This window comes from Rhinatrema bivittatum, chromosome 8 (genome assembly GCF_901001135.1).
Source record: "Rhinatrema bivittatum chromosome 8, aRhiBiv1.1, whole genome shotgun sequence".
NCBI classification, from domain to species: domain Eukaryota; kingdom Metazoa; phylum Chordata; class Amphibia; order Gymnophiona; family Rhinatrematidae; genus Rhinatrema; species Rhinatrema bivittatum.
Window position 1 is genome coordinate 73,631,373 of NC_042622.1, and position 19,324 is coordinate 73,650,696.

General features: G+C 40.4%; 1 protein-coding gene across 9 annotated transcripts in view; it reads left to right on the plus strand.

Moving 5' to 3' along the window:
- The window catches only part of LOC115096893 (copine-1-like), a 238,687-nt gene that overhangs the window by 85,331 nt on the left and 134,032 nt on the right, over positions 1–19,324 (plus strand). The window contains exon 1 of one of the 9 annotated variants that reach the window (XM_029612138.1): positions 2,983–3,187. The exons of the other annotated variants lie outside the window; for them this stretch is intronic. Within the exon in view, the coding sequence (XP_029467998.1) occupies positions 3,176–3,187 (12 nt within the window). The 5' untranslated portion in view covers positions 2,983–3,175. Of the gene's footprint in view, positions 1–2,982; positions 3,188–19,324 lie in introns of those variants that run through there. 9 annotated transcript variants of the gene reach the window in all.

Here is a 19,324-nt window from a genome sequence, read left to right on the forward strand (position 1 = left end):
TGGAGATATAGTCTCCAGAACTGAACACAGTACTCCAGGTGAGGCCTCACCAAGGCCCTGTACAAGGGGATCATCACTTCTTTTCTCTTACTAGATATTCCTCTCTCTATGCAGCCCAGCATTCTTCTGGCTTTAGCTATGGTCTTCACATTGTTTTGCCGACTTCATGTCGGTCAGGTCTCAAGACCAACCCAGTTAGGTACCAATTGCACTGAGATTAACTCTATCACCAACACGTGGAAGATGGACTCATCTCTGTACTGCCTTTGGTTACAAAGAAATGACGGCAGAAGAAGACCAAATGGCCCATCCAGTCTGCCCAGCAAGCTTTCATACTAATTTTTCTCATACTTGTCTGTTACTCTGACCGCTGAGGTCAGTGCCCTTATTGGTAACTTTTTGGTTCTAATTTCCTTCCACCCCTGCCATTGAGTTCTACATAAGGTGATATAGGCATTCCATTTGAACCAGTCATTCTTTCTCAGGCCACTTGTCCAGCAAGGTAAAAAAGCGCTGCACAGTTTGGGCTGCAAAGGAGACTAGGCCTTTTGCCTGGAGCATATTGAATCCCATAGTTTTTTGACTACCTAGGTTTTTGTTTCATTTGACAGCAACAAACTGGGGATTGCCATTACTAAATAAATTCTATCAAATTGGCTAGCACGTATCTTTCTGTTATGTCCAGGCAGACTTGAATGTGATGACATATATGTCAAGACTCATAGTGTCAGAACCCATGGCAGCATCGGGAGTCCATGTAAGATCCGCCTCCATGGAGAAGATCCACCCATTCACATCACACAGTTATTTGGATAGGGACTTGACATGAGAGTAGGTTCGGCCCTTCTCTCCTGCAGAATCTGAGGTGTAGAACCCAACTCTATCCCTCCTAGGGCCTATTTGGTTTTGTTTCAGGCTGTTCCTATACAAATCAAATATAAAGAAAAAAGGCTTGTTGCCACAAAAAACAGTTGTGCCCATTTGGTACTGTTCTGGTTCCTCCCGTTTTTGTTTTCATTCAGGATTTCTGTAGCTAAGGATTCCCCACTTGTGAGGACTGACATCCTGTTTGTTCTTGGAGAAAGAGTTGCTTACAAGTTACAAGTGTTCTCCAAGGACAGCAGGAAATCTGCCTGCCTGTCTCCCCTTGGAGCCGGGTTCTCCAGGTTAGTCTAAGAAATTAGACTGAAGGGGCCCTCGCATGGACTTGTGGTATTATGCTATTCTTCACATGCCCAGAAGGGTACAAAATTCTAGAAACTTTGACCTAAAAGTTCCAGTTGGGCTCCCATCAGATGTCATCCATTTTTGAGGACTGACATTTTGCTGTCCTTTGAGAACACCTGTTACAGCTAAGCAACTCTACTAGTAGCGAACATATTGTAGAAAGCATGTTTGGTACATGAATGGGCATGTTCTTAGGAAAATCATGTTCATGCTACGAGGCAAAACCAGGACTGGATCAGCCTGTTTTGGTTGACCTGGATCAGGTAGCAACCTTAATAAAGAAGTGACATATAAGGAGATAAATGGAGTCACAAGAATAGCAGCTATATCTTCAAATCTTGACAAACTAAAGATGAACTCTAGTTTAAACAGAAGACGGGGTTTTTTTAAGCATCTTTAATTTAGTTTGTACATACAAACAGGGTTGTTAATAAGTTTCAAATTAAAGCAAATCATTTTGTATTTTTTATATTGCAGTTTAATTCTCAAGAATTTTCTTCTTGTTCTTTACAAGAAATTGCTACCCTCTTATCTTGCAGTATCAGAAACTTAACTCAATAGAGAGGTGGTTTATAAATTTGAAAATAAGTTTTTAGTTTTCCTAGAAAGTAATGTAATACTACTGCTAGGTTAGTGAAATAAAGGATATTTTCTTTGGTGGAAACAAACATTACATTAAATTTCCAGTCTTGCACTAGACCTTAAGAGTGAAAGTTTTTTGCCGTATGCACAGAATATGTTGAATCTATTTCACCCTATGTTAATGCTGAGATGTTACTCAAATGACCTTCATATAAGCAAAAATGCTAATTGCACTCATTGGTAGAATGTGTACAGTCTAAATCAAGACCGCATCCATAGTTATAATCACTGGTCATCCATGCAAGTTCTTTTTTGAATAGTTTTTATATGTCCTCCTGCAGTTTTTCAGTCTTCTTGTGTTTAAAATAGTTTGAATATTTGTCATATGCAAATTTAACTTCACTTGATCCCCCTTTTCCATATTGAGCAATAAGTTAAACAGCACTCCACTACTTAGATTGTTTCCATTGGGAAAACTGACCTATGCTCTGTGTCCTTTCTTATAATTGATTACCAATCCAGAGATACCGCCTTCAGTCTTCTGGCTTTTTAATTTCCTGAGGAGTCGTTTTTTTAAGAGCTTTATCGAATACCATCTGAAAATGCAAATATACTACAGAGACGATTATGAAACTGTATTTCTGCAATAATTAAAGCAAAGCCATGTGACAAGTTTTGCTTTATTGCCCCCTGAAAAGCACCCATACAAATTTGTATCTGCTTCTTGTATGGATGCTTTTCAAAGGCAAACTTACATGGGTAGTTTTGATTTTTCAAAACTGCCTTTGTAAGTGCATCACCCAACCAAATCCCTCCCCAGGAACTTCTCTGAAGATATGCAGGCTAAAGTACCTGCATTGTTCATAAACCCTGGTACTTTTGGCTGCATACAGGGTGGGCAATAATCATAAAGCCTATTCGTTCACAAGCAAGCTTGAATTAGCCTTTACACATGGAGTGACAATACTGACATGGACCCAGCATGCTTGGATTCCCTCATGAGTTTTTTTTTTTTTTTTTTTTTTTTTGGGGGGGGGGGGGGGGTTCTGAACTATTGCATGGATATATCCCAGTCTCTCAAATTTTTTTCAGGTCTTGTGCTCTATTACGGTCTTGTTTTTCTGTTTTCTTTCAAACACAACTCCTCAGTTCTAAAATTAAAACAAATGAGGACAGAAGTCCAAGTCCAGGAAGCCTGTTCTAAGCAGTTTCAAGTCATATAATCTATGGGCGCAGATATCCATTACAGATGCACATTCAATCTATTGCTGACTGAGCTCGGACCAGGACTCCAACTGCTATAGCTGTGATCGGATATTGCCTAGGGCACGGAGGCACTGTGCTTGGAAGATGGAGGCTCTAAAGAATGTGCGGACAGGTAAGAGTCCCAAGCCTTGACATAAGGCTGAACAGCTGAGCTGTTAATCTAGGAGCAGGGTAGCTTTGGGTGCTTTATACAAGGTGAGATTCTCCACCTCTCAATCCCATGTGCAAAGGGAGACTATTTTTCCCCCCCTCCACCCCATCCTCATGGCACAGGTTCCCAGATCCTCCTCAGGTCTGGTGGTGTTTGTTTAGGAAACGTGTGGTGCTGCAGCACAAAAAAGAACCCAAATAACATGAGAGCTCCCCTTTGATGCTATCTCATTCAGTCGAAAAAAGTGGCACCCTTGCTAATGTCTCATTGGGACATACTAGATGTTAAGTTCCTAAAATACCATAAATAACTTCATGGAGCTGCCCCTCTGGTTGGTCCTAGATCCAGCAAGAGGGACAGCTACTTTACATCTAGTCCTCAGTGAAACGTATGACTTAGTGGCCCCAAAACACTAACCCTTATACTAAGTAATAGCTTTCATAAGCGGTCAAATTTGACATAATTCTCTGAAGTGAGGACATTAAGCAGAACTACTGCAGTAGCATATACATTTGTAAAGGGAGACTAATATAAAATGAGAAAATTAGAGAAAACTTAAAAGGAACAGTTGCAAAAATTGTTTGGGGATTGTTTAAAAACGCCATCTTGGAAGCCAAAATAAAATGTATCCCATGCATTAAAAATGGTTGAAGGAAGACCAAACTATTTCCAGCTGGTTTTTTGGTGATGTGAAAGAAGCAGTTAAAACCAAACGTTCCTAGTCTAAAAAATGGAAAGCAGAAGAAAATAAACAAGAACATATGTACTGGCTTCAATTATGTGTTTTTACCCTTGTACTCCGCCACAAACATTCTGTGACTTGTGCGGAAAATAAATGTTTAAATAATGTTAGCCTATTTTACTACTGTTTTGTATCTAAGAGAAAATTTCAGAACAAGCTTGCCAGAGTGGCAAAAACTAATATTTTCAAGTATATTTAAAGCAAAAAGCTGTGATGGAGTCAGTTGGGCCACTAGATGACTTGGGGGGGGGGGGGGGGGTAGAAGAGAGGGAGGAAAAGGAAATAACAGAAAATCTTAAATCCTTTGCGTCCATATCTTACTGAGGTGGATGTTGGGAACATAATGCTGGAAAAATTCTTTGGAGGTTATGATTCTGAGCAACTGAAACAAATCTGTGGTATTAGAAGATGTATTAGATTAGAAGATGTATTAGATCCAACCTGTGGTCTATGGACCCCTAGGGGTCTGCCAGACCATTACAGGGGATTCGCTGGAACTGAGCACAGATAGAAGAAAGCCTGTGCTACAAAAGAAGAGGCCTGATAGGCAGCTGGCACACCCTAGGCCAGAGAAGACTGAAGGAGGCAACAGGGCCACCGGCACACCCATCCTGCCGGCAACTGAAGATCGAAGGAGACCTGACAGGATGGATGCGCCGGCAGTCTGCCAGTAGCTAAAGACTGAAAAATGTTTCGGGACCTCTGTCACCACATCCCTACCTGCTGGCAGCATGAGAGAAGAGGCAGCCATGGGATCCCCCACCCCTTGCAGACTCCAGGAAATAAGAGGAAGAGGCACGAGTGAGGGTGTGAGAGAGAGCAAGTGTGTTTGTGAGAGCATTGTAATTGTGTGAGTACTGTATGAGAGCCTTTGTGTTGTACATGCCTGAGAGAGCATGTGTGTGTGTGTGTGTCTGAGAGGGTGCGTGTGTGTGCGAGTGAGGGGAGAGATTGTGTGTCCCCTCCTAATCCACAGCACTATCAGGGCAACTGGAAATTTAAGTTCCTAGATATGGAGAGGGGAATTTTTTAAATCCTTATTAGTTTTAATTGTTGGCTATTTGATGTCTTTTGAAATATTTTATTGGTGTTTGGGAAATTAAAAAATTGAGTTCTTAATTATTGGATGCTCTATATATCAGTTTTGAAATATTCTTTTTATTAATATGAATATAAGAACATAAGAAATTGCCATGCTGGGTCAGACCAAGGGTCCATCAAGCCCAGCATTCTTTTTCCAACAGAGGCCAAACCAGGCCACAAGAACCTGGCAATTATCCAAACACTAAGAAGATCCCATGCTAGTGATGCAATTAATAGCAGTGGCTATTCCCTAAGTAAACTTGATTAATAGCCGTTAATGGACTTCTCCAAGAACTTATCCAAACCTTTTTTGAACCCAGCTACACTAACTGCACTAACCACATCCTCTGGCAACAAATTCCAGAGCTTTATTGTGCGTTGAGTGAAAAAGAATTTTCTTCTATTAGTCTTAAATGTGCTACTTGCTAACTTCATGGAATGCCCCCTAGACCTTCTATTATTTGAAAGTGTAAATAACCGAGTCACGTCTACTCATTCAAGACCTCTATCGTATCCCCCCTCAGCTGTCTCTTCTCCAAGCTGAACGGCCCTAACCTCTTCAGCCTTTCCTCATAGGGGAGCTGTTCCATCCCCTTTATCATTTTGGTTGCTCTTCTCTGTACCTTATCCATCGCAACTATATCTTTTTTTGAGATGCGGCAACCAGAATTGTACACAGTATTCAAGGTGCGGTCTCACCATGGAGCGATATAGAAGAATTATGACATTTTCCGTTTTATTAACCATTCCCTTCGTAATAATTCAGAACATTCTGTTTGCTTTTTTGACTGCTGCAGCACACTGAGCCGACTATTTTAAAGTATTATCCATTATGATGCCTTGATCTTTTTTCTGGGTGGTAGCTCCTAATATGGAACCTAACATTGTGTAACTATAGCAAGGGTTATTTTTCCCTATATGCAACACCTTGCACTTGTCCACATTAAATTTCACCTGCCATTTGGATGCCCAATCTTCCAGTCTTGCAAGGTCCTCCTGTAATGTATCACAGTCTGCTTGTGATTTAACTACTCTGAATAATTTTGTATCATCCGCAAATTTGATAACCTCACTCGTCGTATTCCTTTCCAGATCATTTATATATATATTGAAAAGCACCTGTCCAAGTACAGATCCCTGAGGCACTCCACTGTTTACCCTTTTCCACTGAGAAAATTGACCATTTAATCCTACTCTCTGTTTCCTGTCTTTTAACCAGTTTGTAATCCACGAAAGGACATCGCCTCCTATCCCATGACTTTTTAGTTTTCATAGAAGCCTCTCATGAGGGACTTTGTCAAACGCCTTCTGAAAATCCAAATGCACTACATCTACCGGTTCACCTTTATCCACATGTTTATTAACCCCTTCAAAAAAATGAAGCAGATTTGTTAGGCAAGACTTCCCTTGGGTAAATCCGTGTTGACTGTGTCCCATTAAATCATGTCTTTCTATATGCTCTACGATTTTGATCTTGAGAATAGTTTCCACTATTTTTCCCGGCACTGAAGTTAGGCTCACTGGTCTATAGTTACCTGGATCGCCCCTGGAGCCTTTTTTAAATATTGGGGTTACATTGGCCAGTCTTCAGGTACAATGGATGCTTTTAATGATAGGTTACAAATTTTAACTAATAGATCAGAAATTACATTTTTGAGTTCCTTCAGTACCCCAGGATGCATATCATCCAGTCCAGGTGATTTGCTACTCTTTTGTTTGTAAATCTGGCCTACTACATCTTCCAGGTTCACAGTGATTTCGTTCAGTTTGTCTGACTCATCACCCCTGAAAATCATCTTCGGAACTGGTAGCTCCCCAACATCCTCATTAGTAAACACGGAAGCAAAGAATTCATTTGGTTTTACTATTGATATTTTATATTTCTTGATTGGACTTTGATGTTCTATGAGTAATGCAATGTTTTTGGGTTTGTTTTTTTTATTGTTGCAGTGGGGTTTCCAGTTCAGTTTTTGTTTGCGCATGTGTATGTATACTTTTATGGTCCTTTTTATTTTGTATTTAGCAAGGATGTTTTGCATGTGTGACTTAGGTAAGGTATTCTGCTAGCACGTAGCTTCTATAAAAGGACCTACAGCAGCTGGACTTGTTCGGTTTTCCTAACAGGAGGTATATTGGTGTGTTAGGGCCTATTGTAATATTTGTAGAATTGCTTTTTTATAGGTAGGATTGTTACTGTTTGAGTCTGGCAGTTAGGGCGTTATAGTATGGCAGACTTTCTGAAAGTCCCAAATACACTTTTTTTTGCAGGATTTTGTATTATACAAAGTTACTGGAAGTGGAGGGAGTTTGTGTTGCTGTTAATGAAGTGACACCAGAATTTGATGACTTTTTTTTTTTTTTAAGGTGACTAATAAGGGGAAGTACCTTTGTTTTGTTCTGCTCCTCACTCTTTGTTGGGGGAGTCTCTATGAATGCAGGCTATTGTAGAACTTGAAGTGCAGGTTTTATATTGGGATCCTATTCCACCCCTATATTGAAGAATTTTCATTGATTAATGCACTTGAATAATTTTTGTGGTAGTTTTCTTAAATGGTTGAAACTACACAGGAGTTTGTTTGAAGATTCTTCTCTCTAGGAATGCCACTGACATACATGCCCAGCACTTTGTGACAATGGTGCAAAATGTTTGTAGTGGTGCGTCTTGTTTTAGGAGTAGGGTTGTCCTATCTCTGCAAGTAGGGAATTTGGTAACAGGCAGGTGAGCCATTGGACCCCACCAAGATCAAACTAACAGGGTGGTTTCCCTCTCGCAGATTTTCTTAAAAGAAAAAGGGGGAGGAGGGGGGGAGGGAAGGTTGGTAGGGATATGTGCACCAAACCTCTCTCCACTCCCTTTTAGTGATGTGGACCTGTCTCAAACATCCCTCCTTCCCCCTTCCCCCACCAGTCTATCATTCTCTGCTGCTTCATGGTCCATCCCAACCAGTCCCTCCCCTCCTTCTATCAGTCCATCCTGCAAGTCTTTCTCCCATCCATCAGTCTACCCCATAAGTCTTATCTCCCTCCACCAGTCCATTTCCACCAAGTTTCTCCTTTCATCAGTACATCCCTCTATTTCCCTTCACCAATCTCTCTCCACCAGTCTATCCTGGTCACTCTTGCTCTCCCTCAAGTCTCTCTTCTTCCATCGGTCCATCTTTACCAGTCTGTGTCTCTCTCTCTCTCCCACCTTGCCAGTCTCTCTTCTTTCCCCAGTCCATTCCTCTTAGTTACTCCAGATTCAGCTTGTGATTCCTTGTAGTTTCACTATGTAAGTTATTGAATATAAGTACATTCTTGCACATTTACTGCTGTGCTTTGAAATTATGTAGTTAATTTTTAGCAGTAAGCGTTATTTAATGTTTTTTATATTATGAATGAGCCTGATGAAATAATTATATGCACATTAATCACTTTTCTATACATGGCACAGAACAGTGGTTCTCAACCCTGTCCTGGAGACCCCCCCCAGCCAGTCGGGTTTTCAGGATATCCACAATGAATATGCATGAGAGAAAATTTGCATGTTATGGAGGCAGTGTATGCAAATTTTCTCTCATGCATATTCATTGTGGATATCCTGAAAACCCGACTGGCTGGGGGGGGGGGTCCCCAGGACAGGGTTGAGAACCACTGGCATAGAAGATAAAAATGAAAGGGAAGCATGGGGGCTAGGGGGCATTCCATGAAGTTAGCAAGTAGCACATTTAAGACTAATAGGAGAAAATTCTTTTTCACTCAACGCACAATAAAGCTCTGGAATTTGTTGCCAGAGAATGTGGTTAGTGCAGTTAGTGTAGCTGGGTTCAAAAAAGGTTTGGATAAGTTCTTGGAGGAGAAGTCCATTATCGGCTATTAATCAAGTTTACTTAGGGAATAGCCACTGCTATTAATTGCATCAGTAGCATGGGATCTTAGTGTTTGGGTAACTGCCAGGTTCTTGTGGCCTGGTTTGGCCTCTGTTGGAAACAGGATGCTGGGCTTGATGGTCCCTTGGTCTGACCCAGCATGGCAAGTTCTTATGTTCTTGAAAATTTTGGAGGTTGAAAAGGGGTCCACGCTCCCAAAAAGGTTGGGAACTCCTATATTAGATCGAATTGACAAACTCAAGTGTAACTAATCAGGACTGGATGGTATTCATCCCAGAATGCTGAAAGAACTCAGACATGAAATTGCCAACCTGTTGCAAGTAATCTGTAACATATCATTTAAACAGCCTTATCTTTAAAATGAAAGGTGGTCAATGTAATACCAGTTTTTAAAAAGGGTCCTAGAGGTGATTTGGGAAACCATAGGCCTGTGAGCCTAATGTTAGTGCCAGACAAAATGGTAAAAGTCATACTTACTGAACATATAATAGGCATAGTTTAATGGGGAAGAATCAATGTGATATTTAGCAAAGAAGAGTCTTGTCTTACAAGTCTATTGGATATTTTTGTAGGGGTAAATATGTAGATAAAAGTGAGCCAATTGATTCTAGTGGATTTGGATTTTTAGAAGGTATTTTTCAAAATCCTCTCATGAGACAACTCAAATTAAAAAGTCAAGGGATAGGAATCTTTGTCCTCTTGTAGGCTGGTAACTGGCTAAAGACAGGAAACGGAAAGTAGGACTAAATGGTCAGTTTTCAAAAATGGAGAAAAGTTATTAGTGGAGTACCACAGGGTTCGGTGCTAAGACCAGTGCTGGTTTAAAATACTCATAAATGATCCAGAAAAGGGAATGAAAAGTAAGGTGATGCAAAATTATGCAAAGTTGTTAAAACAGCTGTTTGTAAGGAACTGCAGAAGGCAGATGAAATTTTAATGTGGAAAAGGGATGCACATAGGGAAGAATAATCATAACTTACAGCTATGAGAAAGAGGACCTTGGTGTCCTTGTGGATAATACTTTGCTACTGCATATTGAGTTGAGGATTTCAATCACAAAAGCAAGTACAATGTTAAGAATAAGAAAAAGAAAGGACAATAAAATGGAAAATATCATTGCCTGTGTATTGAGCCATGGTGTGACTGCACCTTGAGGTTGTGTGCAGTTCAGGTTGCCCCCATCTAAAAAAAAAAAAAAAAAAAAAAGACAGACATAATGAAACTAGAAAAAGTGCAAAGGAGGGTGACAAAAATGGTAAAGGGAATAGAACGTCTCTTATGTAATGATACTATGCAGGTTAGGGCTCTTCAGCTTGGAAAAGAGATGTCTGAGAAGGGACATGATAGGAGTTCATGGAATCATGAGTGGGGAGGAATAGGCAAATGATGGTTATTTACTCATTCAAAAAAAATAATAAAACAAGGACCTTCCATGAAACATAACAGATTAAAAAAAATCATAGGAAGTACTTTTTCACGCAGCAAATAATCCAAGTTGTGGAATCTGTTTCCAGAGGATATGGTGACTACCATAGCAGGATTTAAGAGGTTTGGACAAATTCTGGAGTTAACATCCATAAAACATTAGCCAACTAGAATGGAGAAAGTTATTGCTTCCCTGGGAGTGAATAATATGAAATCTAGTTTGGCATCTGCTGGGTACTTGAGACCTAGTCTGGCCACAGTTGCAGACAGGCTGCTGGGCTCAATAGACCTTGGTCTGACCCAGCCTAGCATTTTATGTTCTAAACACATTTACCTGTGTAAAAGGCTTTGATTATTGCCCCCTATGTGACTAGCTTTCAAGAGCTGTGCTTCCTTTATCAAGTCAGTGAATGAATGAAAAGTAAATTGATTGGTAAAATGTAACTTCTAATTAATAAGGTTTCAACAGAGTAAAGAAATAGTGTTTATAAGGAACATAGGATAGGGAGAACCTAAGATGCGATAAACAAGGAAAATGATCGGGGACATTGCATGAAAGAATTGGATCTTTTTTGGTCATCAGCCTGAGAAAGTCAAAAACATACTAGAGAAGCATATCTAAAATGGGAAGCATGGAAAGATGCATACTACTGTCAGAGGCATTGGCCATACACTCATCATGACAAGAGTAGCAACTGCATAATTAAGTTTAATTAGTTTAAAAGATTTGGATCATTGGTGGTGACCTGATCTAAAGTGGATTCTGCCACATGTAATGGCAGAATAAAATCAACATTAGGAATGGCTCCTAATTCATGCTACAAAGTAAACCTACCTTTTTTCATGGTAAATGTTAAATATTGCCCACTTTTATTATTTATTTATTTTATTTATTTATTTAAAGGCTTTTATATACCGGAGTTCATGCACTAGTGCATACCACTTCGGTTTACACGGAACAAGGAACAGAAAATTACATCAAACAGATTGAACAATTAAACAAATATACAATTACATCCAACAATTGGGTATAAATAACATGGCTAACTTAGTAGGAACTTAGAGTTAGAGGTGAAGGAGAGAAATAGTACCAAGTGGTAATAGAACAATGTTAATAGCTAAATAATAAATATAAATAGTAAATACAAGTTCTTATAATAAATACAGGTGTTTACAGATTACAGTCTTCAAGAAAAGTTTACGTCTACAGAATAGGGTTAAGTAAATAAGAACTGGCGGTTATTTCTATAGGAGTGAAGACTTCAAAAACTAAGGTTACATCTGGATTAAGAGGTATTGGTGTAGCATGTTCAAATATTTAATGATTTGGAATTGTGAGACCAAGGATAAAATTAGGAGTTGTTTGATATGATTATATGATTATAAAAGCGAGAATGTCTCTAGTATATACTAGATGAACTAGTAAGGTTTTATAGTAGCTAGTCACTGTAGATCCTCTTCACATCTTGGTCCATATCCTAGGATCTAAAACCATGAACCTAGCTGCCAGTACCTACATGGGATTGTGACTCCCCAGACTTTAGCAATTCCGCAGTGCTACTCCTAGAGACAACTGGATTCTTGGCTATCTTTGACCAGCATTGGAGTTACCAAATATTTGTGCATGAGCTTTCGAGAGCATACTGGACACTTCTTTAGAAGGCATATATTCTAATGAATTAATACTAAACTATCATATAAGTTTCCCAAAGGGGATGTAGTCTCAGATTTTTTAAAGCAATGATGGTTATTAAAGCTGTAGTACTTCAGTTTTGAAAATATTGTTTTCCCTGTGTTTTTTTTCCTTGATTGGGCTTTTGCATAATTTATTACTTAAACATGCCAAAAAATAGAATTTATCAATAAGTGCTGTGCAACACCTTATGTTAAAACAGATTTCTATACACTGGTAACTAAGGTTGCAGCCCTGCATTGCTTCCTCCACTGCTGAAAGCCTTTTTTTTTTTTTTTTTTTTTTAAAGAACTAAAGCTGGGCTTTTCCCTGTCTTGGAACTCAGTGGTAAACACAGATCCTGCACATCCCTACCCCATGTGAATCTTGCAAAATATCTGTGGTCCTCAGCAGGATCTCACTTCAGTGACTCAATCCTCGCACTGCAGTGAGTACAGGGATTACACCTGTGCAAGACAAGCCAATGAGCACATGCTTAATCCCTGCACTCCCTGCATGTGATCACATAGGCTGGAGGAATGAATGTTGTGTGGGGGCAGAGTGACTGGATGCAGCTGAAGGAATTCCTGTAGAAGCTTTCAGCATTGTGGGAATTATACTCCTATGCTATGCTCACTTTGTGTGTGTGTGTGTGTGTGTGTGTGTGTGTGTGTGTGTGTACAAGGGAGAGGAGAGCCAAGGGTGGACCTTGTAGTAGAAGTGTGCTAGATGAACTGGAAGAATGATTGTGGTGGGGTTGGGTGTGCAGGGTGAAGAGTGAGAAAAGAAAGGATCTGTTGAGGGAGGCTACAAAGTTGGAGTGAGGGAGGGCTGGAGCAATGGGGGCTAGTAGGATGAGAGCATACGCACTGTGGGCTAGGGATGGTAGTGAGACAGCATCGTAAACGAGACAGAGAGGAAGAAATTGACAGAAGAGCAGACCCGATATTGGGAGAAGCACGTCCATCTTTTGTCTTGCACTGGGTCATAAGGGGGGGAGGGATTTGAAAACTACTGTTTACACAACTACTGTTTGTTGGTGACAAATGACAGCATCTGTCACCAACACAGAAATTCAAGCTATTGGAAATATATATATATATACACACATACACAATCCTGCCTCTTTGACAAAGAACCACTTGCAACTCTTTCTTCAGACTTGCACACACACGTGCACTCAAAATCTACCTCTTTCTCTTCAACTAGCCACACTAGTCCAGGTGTATGAGTTATGCCTCCCAACCAACAGATAGAGACAGACTAACAGGTTTGCTGACATTAACCCTTATAGGCTCCCATATTAACATCTGCCTACTAGTATTGTCTCCTGCAGATGGCAGGCAAGCATCCTGGTGAATAAAATAAAAATTTGGGTGGCAGCTCCTGATATGGATGTCTTGTGTTCCCTCCCTTGATTGAGCACAGCCAGTGGATCTGAGGGCTTCCAGTTATAGGAACATGGTTTTTCCTGGCTACAGTTGCTAAAATTACCCCTTTAAAAATTTTAAACAAAACAAAAAACCTCCTAAATGCTCCCCTCTTTATTTTTCCTCCCTTCTCCTAAGCCCTGTCTGTGTCTCTTCTATCTTGGTAATAAAGTAAAATAAAAAAGGCAGAAGAATGGACTGTAGGCTGAGTCAGGAGAGATAAGGGAGGAATTGATGGCATCTCTTCAGGAGCCTGAGAACCGCTCAGTAGTTTGTAATGCATGTGGCTCACACTGGGAGGAGGAAGCCTCTGTAAATCTTATGGGGAGGAGCGGTAGCATGCGAAGCCGCCTGCCCTGGGAGGGACCACAAGTCTGTTCCTGCTGATGTGCTTGTTGCTGAGGCAGGAACAGTGGAATAACTCAGAGCTGAGGCCTCATATGCTGATTCTAGCAGTCTCAGATGTTGCAGCAGTCTGGTCCACAGCTCCTCTGAGTGGAGTTACAAGAGAAGCTCTCATTTCTTTAGGTGAAGATGTGATTACTTCCTCTTCCTGGGCCACTGTTCCCTCGCAGTTTGGGAAATGTTTTCATCATGCCCCTTTTCTATAGGATAGAATGCAGCTGCAACTTTCTTTCCTGCAGGATTACCCCTCCCCAGGGAAGCAAAGCAAAAGAATGAGATGAGTAGAAGAGGATTGGGAGGGGAGAAAATCCTGTGCTTTTGGATTTGTCATGCGTGGACCTTTTAAGGTTTTAAAGCAAAGTGACAGTGAGGGAGAGTGAGAAGGAAGCATGTTTCCTAGGGAGGAGGATAATTCAACTATGGTTCAGATGTTCCACAAACAGGAACTTTCTTCCATAGTTTCAGTCCCTATAGTGAAAAGAAAAAAAAAAAAGAGTCTGTTAACTCAGATGATGACCCTAAAATATTGAGTTTAAGGAAATTATTCAAAGTATTTCCATGGCATTAAATAAGGATTTGAGCTCTGTGTAACCGAATGCCCCAGTGTTAAATTTTAAAGGGGATAAGATTGGTAAGGCTGTAAACTCTCCTGGCTTAGGAAATGGAAAAGCTTGAATTTTTTTAAGTGAATGTACTCATTTGTGCTGTCACTAGGAGGACCACGCTTCTTGTCGAAGGGGGCTCTTCTCTTGAGAATGTTCAGGATAGGCTGATAGAAGTTGTACATAAGTCTGTTTTTGAGACTGGTTTGGTGCTGGAGGCTGCTGCGTACAGCAGCATTGTTGCTAGGCCAGGATTGCGTTTTTCTCAGCACATACAGGAAAGTTCCTTAGAACATGGGAGGACAGTCCTGGAGGATACAGCTCAGATGGCAGTGGGGGTTACCTTATTGGCAGACATCTCATATGAATGGTCCGGGCATAAACTAGGAGCATGGCCTCAATTGTAGCTGCCCGTCACTTGCTGTGGCTATGTAACTGGTCAGCAGTTTTAATTTCCAAGGCAAGGTGGACCAAACATTTCCTTCTAGGGAAATCTTTTTGGAGAAAATTTAGAAATACAGAATAAAGAGACCAGAAAGTATAAATAGAAACATGCTGAGAAGAACTGAACCTGAACTCACAACAAGCCAGCCTGTATATACAAAGCAACAATGGAAAAACAAACAATCACCATTCTTCATAAAACATTAAATAAAGAAATATAATAGTAAAATCATATTCATAAAAAATAAATATGTCAAACCAGTTAGCAAAGAGAACATCCAAAACTTCTCAAACATAATAAAATATTTCAAAACATCTGATGAATAAAAAAAATACAATAATTAAAACATGTTCTAATATTCCCCCCCGCCCCCCCAAAATAAAATATTTCAAAAACAGCAGAAACATCAAATTACACCCAATAATTAAAACTAATAAGGATTTAAAAATCTCATGCTCTCCATATCTGGGATCATTTGATTTCCAGTCACCCTGAGGTTGCCATGGATTTGGGAGAGAGGTAGGACCACACGAACTTTCTTCTTGCATACATGAACAATAGCACATTCATTCTCTCACACACTCCATACATGCCTATGCTCTCACACACACAGGTTCTATCTCCCTCACAGACACACAGTGTGCATGCCTGTGAGAGCCTGTGTGACACACATTCACACATGCATGCAGACACGCAGGTTTTCAACATATATGCATGCATACAAGCTCTGACGCAGACACACGGCGTCCTCTTTTCTTCAGGCCAGGGTGGGATGAGCTTCACCAGAGCCCCTTCTGATCTCCACTTCGGACTGTGATGGAATGAGCTCCACTATGGCTCCCCAGGCTTGTCTTGGCTTTGGCCCCACTGGCTTTCCTGCAGTGGGGGTGGGAAGCTGTGCGTGCACGCACGCAATAGAGGAAACACTGCCTTGGCCTTTCCCCTTTTTTTGGCCACTTAGTAGCCTTTCCTCATTTTTAGCTGCCGGAGGATTGAGCTCCTCAGGTGGCCCTGTAGCCTCTCTTGCTGCCGCTCCCCCCCCCCCCCCCCCCCCCAATGCAATGCACACCCATTCACACCGAGCCTGAGGGGGAGGTAAGGATGGAGACGGGGTGGTCTGAAAGTTCTTGGACCTTCTGATGAAGGTATGCTAGGTCACTCTCTGGTTCAAAGTCTAGGCAGGCATTGTCAGCAATTACTGGAAGTGGGTTCACATTACTTCAGATCAGTGGATCTTAGGAGTCAGGACAGCTATGCTCTGGAGTTTTCCCATCCTTTTTTCAGGTGCTTTATGGTTTCCCCTGGTTGATCCATTCATAAGGTGAAGCTGTACGGATTTTGTTCTTATGGCTGCTGCACCGCCTCCATTGTATGCAAATCTATCTCATGCATATTCAGTCTGGATATCCTGAAAAACCTGGCCTGTTTGTGGCACTCGAGGACTGTAGTTTGCCATCTCTGCCATACAGTCCACCCAACTTCTTGATTCTTTTGATAGAAATAAATTTGGTATCACCGTTGCCAAGAAGACTGTATTTGACTAGCAGACTGCATCACATTCTGTTATGCCCAGGCGGGGCAGCATCTTGGGGGTCATGTCAAGGCTCACTCTGTTTGAGCCATGGCAGTGTCGCTGGCCCACTTGTGAACAGTTCCCAGAGCTGTGATGTGGAGTTCTCGCCATACATTCACATTGAATTATTGTTTGGATAAGGATGGCTGACACAACAGCAGATTTGGCCAGTCCTTTGGAACTTGTTTGAGATGTAGAACCCAACTCAGTTCCAGCCTGTTGTTTTTGTTCAAGCTGCCCCCCTTCCCCCCCCCCCCCCCCCACCCATTACCCACAAAACTGGTGGTGGTTGTGTCCTTTGGCACTTATTTGCTGTTTTGTTTTCGTTTTTATTTTGGGGGATAAGCCTGTAACTAGGGATTTACTCGTGTGTGAGGACAGCAGGGTGTCAGTTCTCACGAAACCCACCTGCCACCCCATGGAGTTGGATTTTCTCTACATGGGTTTTTTCTCCTTTATTATTTTATTCTCTTGAATACCATATTATAAAACTGAAGGGGGACTCCATGTGGTATATTGCATGTGTGAGCATGCTTAATGACTGAGCCAGTCAACGTTACAGAAACGTTGACATAAGCTTTCTGTGCCATACTCCATCCAATGATATCACCCATGTGTGGGGACTGACATCCTGCTGTCCTTGGAGAATACTTGTTACAGGTAAGCAACTCTGTTTTACTGAGGATTTGGAGACCCACAGTGTAGTTTTATCTTCAGGTATTGGGTTCCATGGCAGATGCCTTGGATTTAATGCTATGTGCAGCGGTACACGTGAAATGCTTGCAGAAGGACTTACTCTCAAAATGGTCTCCTCTGTCCCAGATCTATTTCATCAGACTCCCTCTGATGACAGATGTTGTTTCAAGTATAAAAAAAAAAATACAAATTCAAATCTCATAAGCAATCTCAGTCTTTGCTTATATAGATTCATGGATGGAAGCTTTATAGATAGAAGCTAGGAGGAAGAAAAGATGCAAATAACTGACATGATAAATTTAAAGGGAATTTATAGTTAAGGAAGTGTGTACGCTCTGACATTTAGAAAGTATTAATGGAACAGTAAGTACAACATATTTAAACAACTGGTAACTGAAAAGGCAAGAGGAAATACCAAAATATTTTAAAAGGATCATATTTGATATGTTTGATTTATGGGGGATAAGCCTGTAACTAGGGATTCACTTGTGTGTGAGGACAGCAGGGTATGATTTACATCGGATGTAAGAATGTCGGTATATAAAAATTAAAAATAAATAAATAAATGTTTCTGGCTAATGTGACTGGGGAATAAAAAGTGGTAGATGCCTTTAACAATCTACCTAAAACGTTGGTAGAAACCAGTACTGTGTCAGAACTCAAGTATGCTTGGAACAGATGGAGGACAGCAATACAAACAAGGTTGAAAGGTGATGGTTTTTTGTTCATATTTTTTTTTTTTAATTAAAAAATATTTACATACAGTTCCATTTAGTGAATACAACGTGTTTGGGAGGGTACTACTATGTTGTACAACCTGGTTTAAACAAAAAGTAAGAAGGTTACAGTATTGTAGGAGTATGCAGTCAAAAAAAAAATGCTTGGGTTTTTTTGTTTTCAATTATTTTGTCTTTTCATTTTAGTGCACGCTGAGCCCAACTTTCAAAACTGTTCCTGGTATTCAGTTTGCATGCCTAAGTGGATGCGTGGCCAGTGCTGCATAGTTTATAAAATAGCTGTATTTCTGCCCTGAAAGTAATACATATGCTGTAGACATGTATATTTCCAATGCCAGAAAACACTTTCTCTATTTTATAAATGTAAAAATATATAACATATCTGCCTAATAGCCTTGATTTAAACAGAGGCTGATATTTTAGAAAATGTGTAAACTATTTTGAAATACTTGCGCGTATAATTGGACTTGCCAGTTTGCTGATATCTCAACCAGTTCACCTAGATCTCCCACCCAAAAAACTGCAGACAAAAGGCAAATCTGATTTCAGTTGTTTATTTATTTAAAATCTTTTAATATACCGATACTCAAGATAAATATCTTATTGTAGCGGTTTACAGCAAAACAGGGATAACCAGTTATATAGTAGAAAGTAGAAAGTTACAAAAAACAGGTTGATGCATTCGGGACAACTAATAGAGAGAGTTAGCTTAACATAACACTACTATAAAGTAAAGTAGATTAGGTAACAAACTATGTATAGTAGTAACTAGGCGAAAGACCTAGTAGGTACTCAGAGTAGTTCTCAGACAAAACAGTTTTTCAGGTTAGTGGCATCTGTCCGGGGCGGTGAAATAAAGGAGAAAGGAGAAGAGACTGGGTGGGGGGTCAGGATGGAGGGGGAGGAGAAATTGTGACCGGTCCATTACTGAGAAGTGGCCAATCAAGGGAAGGCTTGTATGAAAAGCCAGGTTTTCAGTTTCTTTCTGGTGGTAATGAATTCCATTGAGAGGGTCCTGCGGTGGACAGAGCACGTTTCCGAATGGAGTTGTGTGAGTCCATTAGGTGTAAAAATGTTTGGAAAAGTTTTGTAATGTATGTGCATATACCTCTTAAAATAGCAACTTGCCTGCTTATTTCTAGACCCTACCCTGGAACATCCCTAAACTGCCCTTTCCCCTTCCGGTACAATGTATGCACCTTACTGTGAGTATTTGCATATTCTCAAGGTTTATAAAATACCATATGCATGCATACATGCTATTTTTACATGGAACCCCTTTCAAAATTCACACCTAAATATTTTTTAGTGTGTACTAAAACCCATTTAGTATGTGATAAATTGATTTAGTGTTCACTAATTCATTTTAGTGAGCACGAAAATGTATGCACTAATCAAAATGAAACAAACAGCACAACC